The sequence below is a fragment of the Takifugu rubripes genome, chromosome 2 (genome assembly GCF_901000725.2).
Source record: "Takifugu rubripes chromosome 2, fTakRub1.2, whole genome shotgun sequence".
Lineage (NCBI taxonomy): Eukaryota > Metazoa > Chordata > Actinopteri > Tetraodontiformes > Tetraodontidae > Takifugu > Takifugu rubripes.
Window position 1 is genome coordinate 13,320,377 of NC_042286.1, and position 9,873 is coordinate 13,330,249.

A 9,873-nucleotide genomic window follows, 5' to 3' on the forward strand; every position below is an offset into this window, starting at 1 on the left:
TGGAGAACATTCAAGCCGAGGAGGTGAAAATTGTTGCCTCCTTAATCATATTGGATTCTCTTTAACTGCGGTGGCTCCGCCCACTTCTAGCTGCTAATCTGAAATCGGTACCTTGTCTCGGATCTGCGTGAGGGGTGCAGGAGCCTGGTCCGGGGCCGCTCTTCCATCCTGGTTGGGTTCTTCCGTCTGACCTCCTTTGGTCCTCAGCGCGGTTGAGGTCATGTCGATGATCTCCATCACAAAGTTGTGCACGTCCTCCTTCTTTCCCTCCCCCACGCTGGGGGGCTGCAGGGGCGAGGGCGGGGGCAGGTGGCTACAGCAGGACGGGTGAGAGCTGTGGCGCTTCTTGGGAGGAAGAGACGACCCCACCTCCCTCACCTCCCTCTTTGTCTCCTCCAGCACAAAAGAGGAGAACTTGAACTTCTCCTGGATGGTGATGGCCTTCCGTCCTGAAGCCAATGGGCCGTTCTTCTGCAAAGCATCATGGGATCTGTGGTCCTCCATGGGTGAGAGAGAAGGAGGCGTGGGAAGGGAGGAGCTGTGACAGGGCAACTCCCCCTTCAGCTGTCCCACCAGGGAGGAAGACCGTCTGTGGATAAAGGGGCGGAGCACCTGCGACTCCGGTTTGGAGACGCAGCTGTGAACATCTGCAGGAAGCTCCCCGGTTCTGGGGAACACGTATGACTCCTCCCGGACCACTTCTCCTTTCTTGGTGAACACGCTGGACTCCTCTCGGAGGAGCTCGTCGTCCTCGTCCTTGCGTTTGAAACCGCTCTGCTCCACGTTCCCGTTCTCCACATCGTCCACGAAGCGGCTGATGTAGCTTCTGGCCACGTTGCTGTGGTTCTTTGGGTTCTCCGTGTGGTTCTTGGCCAGCTTGTTGCGGTGTTCCGTGTTGGATTTTGTGGCTGGAGCCACTGAGGCGTGCAGAAAAGGCTGCTGGTCAGATCTTTGAGTGGAGGAGGTGGAGGAGAGACTGGCGCCGCACTGCAGCTCGTCCCGCAGACTGCTGTCTGGTTTTGAGGAGGAGACATGAGGAGATCGGATAAAACTCTGCAGCTCCGTCTTCAGGTAGTCCAGCCCCAGGACGTAGGACCCTTCCATCTCCTCCTCTTCCTCGTTTCCAGAGGAAGAACTGCTTATCCCCTCCTCTTCGTCCTCCTGAAGCCCGAGCTCCTCCTCTGTGAGCGTGAGGGTGGAGGAGGAGAGCAGGTCACTGTCGTCCTCGTCTTCATCCGTGCAGGTGGAGGAGACGTTGACCAGGAGGCTCACGCTCGCTGCGTCTGCCTCGTCCACCCCCCCTCTTCTGCTGCCCTGGCAGGGCTTCCTGTAGGAGACGAAGTTGCCGTTGCCGCCTGCGTTGGGCACCACCAGATGTTGATTTCTGGGGACTGTGAAGCGGTCCGAGCCCACAGATGAGTCGTCAGCGCTGCTCAGCTCCACCAGAGACGCCGAGGCTGAGCTCTCCTGAATCACACGGGGTGGTTCCTTCCGAGAGGAACCAGGAATCCTTCTAAGCGAAGAACCACCAAGAGAAGGGGAGGGTGGGAGACGGTTGCGCCGGGTGGAGGTGCTCTGGAGAGTCATGTCAGAAACGCTACGGGTCATTGTGGTCGCCAGCGGTGTCTGGATGTTCTCCAGGCGTTTCAGGAGATCTAGAGTTCTTCGACTAAGCTCCCCAGAGGAACACTCTGCTTCAGCACTTTCATTTTTACTCTGCCTTCCTGGATCACCATCTCCTTGTTCCCCCAGACCAGCTTCTGTGTCTCCATCGGAGCTTCGCGGGAGCAGCAGGCAGCTCTCCAGGGAGGCGCTCCGATGCAGCAAGTCTTTGGAGGGAAACAGCTCCTCACCCGGGGCCAGAATGGACTCCAAGGAGGAGGCCTGAGACATGAGTGGACTGGAGGCCCTAAACTGGTCACCTCCCAGGTCGTAATCGGAGGGAGACTCGAAGGTCCCTCGCCCGTTGATGAAGAGTTCAGCAGCTGCCCCTCCCCCCCTCCTGTGCCTCCTCCTTTCATCCCTCCTCCACACTTTCTCCTTCATCTTCTCCTCACTCCTGACCTTTCTGTGCTTGGACATGTCTTCGTCGGGGCTCCCGTTGTTCTCCTTATTGGTCGCGGTGGTCTCCGTGTCTCCAGTGTCGCTGACGATCCCGCTCTCGCTCTCCGACCGCTGGCTGCTCGCCGACTGGCCGCTTCCTTTCCTCTCGCCGTCGCACAATCGAAGGTTCCCGTCCCCCCGGCAGTCCGACGAGCCTCCCAGGAGGTCCGGGAGGGATTCGAAGGAGGAAAATGAGGAATCTTTGCTCATGCTCTTCAGGAGAAGGTGCTGCTTCTGCTTGTCTGATTTGTGCCACAGGGAGGAACCTTCAGCCAGAGGAGGCTGCCGGTACAACTCCACAGAGTGGAGGCTGTACACCTGGAGGACGTTCTTCGAAGGAGGATTCCGGGCCATCGGATCTGACCCGGAATGAGCCTCTAATGTGGAGCCGGCCGCCTCCTCAGGCTGTGCTGATGGTTCTGAGGGGAGGTTGTGCATCAGGTCGGGAACCTCCTGCGGTTCCACCTCAGTGATGGTCATGTCCGTCTCATCCCACTCCCAGGAGTCGTCCTGCAGATGCGCCACTGGACCTGCAGGGATCGGGCTCATCTTGTGGAGGTCCACCAGCCCCGGCTCTAGAAAGTTCCCCGGAACCTGCAGGGAAAAGCAGAGAAAGAGAAGCTCAACAGCAGTTAAGACCTGAAACCTGAGGTCCAATTACTGAGCTATGGGTCAGAGTTCCAGAACTTTGAGACGCTCCTGAAACCGCGGCGCCACACGTGGATCTGCGGCGGTTGTTTGCTAACGGTAGCAAACATCTCGCGTCGGCCCCAGAGACGCCGCTCGACTCGGCCTCGGAGACGCGCCGACAAAACGCTGCTCTGTGATCTTTTTTTTTTTACAAAAACAGAGAAAGAGGAGTGAAATCAGCCCGCCCCAGAGCAAATGCTCATAAATCTCAACACAAATTATTCTGCTCTGGAACAAAGCGATGAATTATTCAAAAACGACTTCTGAGAGAGAGAAGAGCACGCAGCTGAAAAGCCCAAAGTAAATACGTAATCAAAAGCCTTCAGAACGCGCGGCTGTCTAAAAATATGCTTAGACACAGGAATTCTTCTCTTCCACAGACATAATTATACAAATTGCTCCGCGTCTCGTTAACAAGAGAGGGGGGTAATTCGTATTAGCCATTCATAGCCTATTAATCTAATAAACTAGTTGGCTGTGTGTGTGTGTGTGTGTGTGTGTGTGTGTGTGTGTGGGCCCGGATAATGAATTTCTATTAGATTTGTGTTTATTCCCCTTGTGCTGATAAGGGAAACGGGGGTAATGACCGAACGGGGTTCTGCTGCTGCGGCCGCGTTGGAAAACACATTCGGCGTCGACGGCGGAGGAGATCAATCAGAATAATCCAATCAAATCAAGCATTTGATGACCCACAGGAACCGCGGGCATCATTTATACATGTAATCTATCTCATTCCTGCGGTTTTAACAACAGCTTCAGGTCTCAGTTGAGACGCCAACAACAAAACGGGATTCCTGTCAAGGCGGGAGAAATACGGTCGCCGTTTAAGGCGCCGACGGTTGTTAATGAAGGATTTTAAACGGCTAACAGATTTTAGCGGCGTTTCCAGTGTTATCCGCGGGGGTGTTGTGGGGTTGAGGGTTTTTTCTGGGGGGTGAAAACTTTTTTTTTTTTTTTTTTTTCCCATTAGCCGTTTTCTGACTGCTCCCATTTGTTAGCATAGCATCTGCTGGAAGGCCCAAGGAGAGCGGCGCTATCTAGCAGCGTCTGGGTGATTATTCATGTGCCGGCGCCCCTGCAGGAGCTTCCAGCGCCGCTCCAGACTCCACCGGCTCTCTGCCGCAGCGCTTGTCAAAGCGCCGAGGGAACCTGGCGTCGCCGCGCTGCAGCTTCAGAACCCGGAGCAGCGAGCAGATAAATCACGGCTCCATGCAGAGTGGAGGAGAGGTTGAAGGTAATTGCAAACGCAGCTCGCAGTTCCGCTTTAAAGCGTGTTTGGACAACAGGGAGAAGAGCTCTTTGAAGACAATTTCCATACGTCAGGTTACAGCAGCAGACGGCGAAGCCTCGTCCTCGCGGCGCCGGGCACAGTTCGGTCCAGTCGAGCTCCTTTCACGTCACCTCGACGCTAAAACTCCCTCTTTCCTCTGCATTCAGAGCAGCAGGAGTCCGAACACACCGCCTCTCTAGCGCGGCTGAGTCCGAACGGTCGGAACCGCGTCAGCGATGACACGGTCGGAGCTGAAAAACTGTCATCGGGGCCGACGCCAACCCACCCCAGAAACATCCCAGTTAAAGCAATTATGGCCTGTAATCAGATTAAAGAATGCGATCAGATTTCAGGGAGGCGGTTCGCCCAACGTAGACACACACACACACACACACACACACACACACACACACACACACACACACACACACACACACAGACGAGGCGAGTCGTTTTATCACTGAGCAGAAGTGTTCATTTATAAGCTAAAGCAGCAGATATATGCCTCTGCCTCCTCCTTTATTCCTCTCTCATCCCAAGAGAAGTGAAATTACTCTCCAGCCAGGCAGCGAGGTCAAAGTGTCTGCCCTCTGTTATTTGTCTTCTCCTCATCCGTGTGTGTGTGTGTGTGTGTGTGTGTGCGGACACAGACGACACCAACACTCATAAGCGAGCCGGCCGATTTGTCCTCACTTACATGGTTTTAATGGTTTCTTGCTTTGTTTAGTTCTGCGCGAACACAGAGATTAGCCTCTGCTAACTCAAATGTGGCATTTTTTTCGTCGTCTTTTGACCGATCAACTATTAGACCCGTGCTTTTTTCTATTTGGGCTCCGTGTCTGGCTCGGGCCCCGTAGACCTGGAGGTTGGGCTCAAACCCATGACCTTTGTGTCACTGCGGCGCATCCCCACCGTTAGCATTAATGCAGCTAAATGCTCCTTTAGCCGCCCCACCTCCTCTCAGCTCTCCTAACACGTTGCTCCGATCCATCAATTGATTACTGACAATCAATAACCCCAGCACTGTCGCACGCACGCGTTTGTGTGCACGTTTTATTGTCAACCTCAGCTTATATTTAAATGTGTCTCTTTAACCGTATCATCAGTTTATAAAACCAGAACAGATTCGTTCTGCTGCAGCTCTCAGCTGTCAGAGGAACCAGCCTTCCCTCCTTCCCTCCTTCCCTCCCTCCCTACCTCCTCTCTGTGAACATGCACATGAGCGCTCGTCTGCTCCGCCGTCGCCCTGCGGTGCTCAACAGTCGCTGTGCGCCGCTTCAACACTTCTAATAAGACAAACCTGTTTGGCGGCGCTCCACGATGGCGGCAGACACGCGTGGCGTCGGGACACACAAACTGTCAACCCGCTGAAATCTCATTTGGACCCGGTTCTGCTGCCTTATGGGGGCGGCACAGAGAAAAACCTCCTTTCCGTGACGCTGATCACACGGGAGGCGGAGAAGTTTTATCAAGTGGATCGCCACGGCGACCAGTCCAGGCTATAGATCTATAGATCAGAAAGGTCGTCGGGCCCGGCTCAGGTGAGGATCCGACCTCCTAAAACACCCAAACTTTAAACAACAGGTTCACAACGTGGGGAAATGACGTCGGGCAGCTTTGACGGCGGAATCAGAGCCGCACGCCGGCGTGACCGAGCGCGACACTCCGGCTGAAAGGCTCCGTGACGGCAACAACGCAGCCTCAATCAGGGCGCCATCTGTCTTTCACGCCGCATCCCGGCGTCAAATCAGAGGCTGACGCGCTCAGCGAGTGTGACAGTGCGTCCGCCGACTGCCTGCGGCGCCGGAGCGGCGCGTGTAAAGTGTAAATGTCAGCGCGCTCCAACCTGCTGCTCTCCCAGCTCCCTCTTCAGTCGGTTCTGCCACTGCAGCGCCTGCATCACGATCGCCTCCCACCTCCGCTCCAGGTTGATTGACAGCAGCTGCAGGGCCTCCCTGTGCTGCTCCCCCTCTGGGCCCACCTCCGCCGGGGGGCCCGCCTGTCCCGGAGGGCGGACACGTTAGGAGAGGGGTTTTGTCAGAACGATGAGACGGTAATTAAATGATTAGGAAAATCAGAGCAAACGCGTTCGTGTCTCTGGGGTCCAAACGGATTCTGAGATTTCCTTAATAGATTCTAGAGTTCCGACTCACCTGCAGGAGCTTCTGACAGAGCTTCAGCACCGAGGAGACGCCGCGGCGGCGAGCTCGCACCTCCGAACACAGACCCTGAGGGGCAGAGAAGAGAAAGGTTATTGGTTCCGTTGTGACTGGAGGACGGAAACCGGGCACAGCGAAACCGGGCCCATCTCCCGGACGGGTCCTCGTGGATGTCCGGGCGTCCGTCTAAGCGCTTTCGGTCCCGAGCGGTTGAATCGGGCCGGCTCGCAGCACAAAGTCAAGTTCTCCTGGCTGATCTGTGATCAGCAACAACAGCATCAAACCACTGACAGGAGCCCAGAACTGTCCGATAAATGCAAAGAGGAAAACACACAAGTACCATCGGCGGCGCCCATTATAAATCACTATATGCTGATGAGTCCCGACACGCAAAGGTCAGCGCGCGCGTGCGTGTGTGTGTGTGTGTGTGTGTGTGTGACAGAAAACAGCGTAAAAAGCTTCCATGGTGGCAGCTAACACGTTCCAGGCCCAAACTATTTATGCTAATCCGCCGCGCTCGCTGAGAAGCACTTCCTTTACATTTTCTTTACATTTTTCCAATAAATATTAAACACTATTACAATGAAATGGGATTCTCTCCCCGGCGCACGTGCGCGCGCGCGTGCGCTCCGCACTCCCTCCGTCTCGCGTCTGTCGCTCTCATCGTTTTAGCATATTTGCGCCGCGCCTGGTTGTCTAAACAGGAGCCGGAGAAGCAGAACACAGCCGACAGGATGGGGGGGGGGGGGGGGGACAAGCCTGGCGAGGCTGCAGATGGATTCATTCCAAGCAGGAGGTGCGTGTTACGCTGGAGGAGGAAGCCCTAAATGACGGTAAATGTGATACTTGCTCTGGCCAAATAACTGCAGACGCCGTCGGGGGAGGGGAGATTTAAGTGGATGGAAGCAGGGACAATAATTTAGCACCTGGCGGCCAGACGACGGTCCGGTCGCTCCGGCTCACCGGCTGTCACAGCATCCCGACGCTTCCGAATTCCCCTGAACTTCCTCCCCAACAACACCGAATATGGAGAACGGGAATGCCGAGGGGTCACGACTGCCCCCTAGGGGGTGGCGGAGGTACAGGCCACAGGCCACGCCTCCCAAAAGATGGCTTCCTGTCCTGTGGAGATGTTCTAAAGTTCTACCTCTGGACGTGCCAGAAAACTGTTTTTCTGTACCAAAAATAGAGATCTTTGCATTTGGGATCATGACATTTAACTGCTTTTGTCCGTTGTCACATTTGGGTTTGGTGAGATTCCGGCGGCCGAAGAATTTTCCTCCCAGACAAAGAGGAGAGAAGAATCCCCGAGTCTGGGCTCTTTCTGCACCGCTGCGTTCTTTCACTGATCCCTGATCCTTCCGCCGCTCCCTCCTCCTCTCCGCCGGTGGCGGGTCGAGCCTGGCTGGCCCGTATTGACTCGGAGGGCTCCGCAGACACAGTCGGACAAATATTTGCTAAAAAGCTTTTCTTCCGAAACACACGGAAAGCTGTGAAGTGGCCTCACAGGAGCATCTGGAGGGGCGCAGGGAGAGACGGGACGGAGCGAAAAACAAGCGCCAAGACCGGGAGGAAGCTTTGAGAGGAAGGAAAATGATGGACTAGAACTCCAGCAGCCACAGGAAGTGATGGTGCGGACTTCCTGTCTGACAGTGAAGGTCACCTGAGGTGTTCCCAACCTCCCCTGGTCTTCTCTGAGATGTTTGAGAAGCCACAGGCTTCTTATTGGGAGGAAGAGGACAGGATGGACGGATGCGTCTCCCAGGATGGTGGGTGGATTCCAGCTGGTCGACTTCAAGGTCGACTGTCAGGAGACACAAACAGGTGACGTCTTTATCTCCAGTCTGTTTTCCCTCCCTCCGTCCCTCAACTTCCTCTCTCAGAAAGGGTGACCGACCCCGGATAAACAAAAAGAAGGCTGTCATTCTCTTGTCTTCCTCTAATTCCTCTCTTCCTCTCTCTCCCACTCAAGCCTCTCTCTCCCTCATTCTTAAATCTCCCCCTCCTAAAAACAAAATCCTCTTACCTCCTCATCTCCACAATCTAATTACCAGGACCTGCCGTGAAGATGGAGGGACGAGGGACGGAGGGGACGGGAGGACAGAGGAGACTGGAGGTTGTTAGCGTGTCGCCGTTGTTGTTTTAACAACAGTGAAGAACCTTCAAAGACAGACCGGTCCAGTTCCACAGCTGGAACCAGAACACGAGGAACCTTCAGTTCCTCATGATCCGTAACTTCTACATACCAAGAACCTTAGGTTCTGGCTCTAGGGGACCCCTCCCTGAGGAGGTGAAGGATCCTCAGGACTGTTGGTGCTTTGGTCAACGATGGGGAGATGTTCAGCAGAGGACTCTAGAACGGGACCAGAACAGTCCGGTTGGGCTCCTGGACTCTTCATAGTATCAGAAACAGACTAAAGTGAGGGAACAGGAGGAAGGAGGAGGAGAGACAAAGAGAAAGGCGGAAGGATTTGGGCTGCTTGTGCCGTGACCCACTGGATATTTCAATCAATTACCATTAATTAGAAATCTCTGATTAATTCTATTTGTTGATTAAGTCAATTAAAACCACAAGCACTCGTTATCGCACGACGAGCCTAATGAATTCCTGCAGACAATTTGTTCCCACACGCGCTCCCTCCGCCGATGCTAATACCGCCTACAGCTAGCCAAACTTTGTCGTTTGCATACTTCCCGTCTTCTCCGACACGTCGCTTTATTCGCTCGCCACCTTTTTATGACACCGACTTCCTCCGTCATGGTGGGAAAACCTCTGCCTGCCTGGGAGGTGCGTTCCAGAGACGGAACCTTCCGGATCCTAATCAGAGGCGTCCAGACTGCAACAGCGTGTCAGGACACGTTAGTCAGCAGAACCAGACAGAAGGAGGGGCCCAACTGGGGCGGCCTCGTGAGCAGAACCCCCTTCAGAACCACAGGCTGGATTCATAGTCATCTACAGACCAGGACCAGAACCTGAAATCATGGGAACGTTTGTTCCGGGATGAAAAAGCTGTTGGGAATCTTCCCCCCCGTACGTGTTCAGATGCGTATTGAGATGATCAAGTGTGGGGAGAACCAGAGGTCAGAGGTCATGCTGTCCTTCTGAAGAGGGAGGGATGGAGAGGACGGTCCCTGACCTGGAGGAGAATACCCCCAGCCCTGCTCTGGGGCCCCCCATGGTGGACTTTATGACAAACAGGAAAGAGCTGAGAGCTGCTTCCTGTTTGTTTAGAGCAAACGTTTGTTCGCTCAGAGACAAAAGAGCTCGGCGGCGGGCGTGGAAATGGATGCCTGCTGACATCATCAGCGCTTATTGATGAGTGTGAGTTATTAGCTGGAGGCAGGAGCGTTTTAGGGGGGAGAGCTTTGCTCTTAAAATATTCAGCAGCAGTAAACAAATGAAGTCTTTGAGTGAAAGCATTTACTGTTCTCGCTAATGCAGCCGGCAAACGCACCACGCCGCCTTAAAACACTGCTATCAATAAAATCCAATCTCCCGCCGTCTGGCTGCATTTGTCCGCGTATTCGTCTTCCCGCCTCTTTTTCTTCATCCGTCTTTTTTATTCCCCACATCTCACTTTACAGGTTGTTCTCTCGTCCCTCGATGGTCCTGCTCTTTTCTGTCTTCTGTCTCCTCCTCCTGCTGAAGGT

The 9,873-nt window shown here is 54.5% G+C and overlaps 1 protein-coding gene across 1 annotated transcript in view; it reads right to left on the bottom strand.

Moving 5' to 3' along the window:
* Window positions 1–9,873, bottom strand: part of akap6 (A kinase (PRKA) anchor protein 6) — a gene marked incomplete at its 5' end in the record, with an annotated part of 74,955 nt that overhangs the window by 4,814 nt on the left and 60,268 nt on the right. The window contains 3 exons of the mRNA XM_029832733.1: window positions 112–2,697; window positions 5,910–6,062; window positions 6,217–6,291. Coding sequence (XP_029688593.1) covers window positions 112–2,697; window positions 5,910–6,062; window positions 6,217–6,291 — 2,814 coding nt within the window. The remainder of the gene's footprint in view (window positions 1–111; window positions 2,698–5,909; window positions 6,063–6,216; window positions 6,292–9,873) is intronic.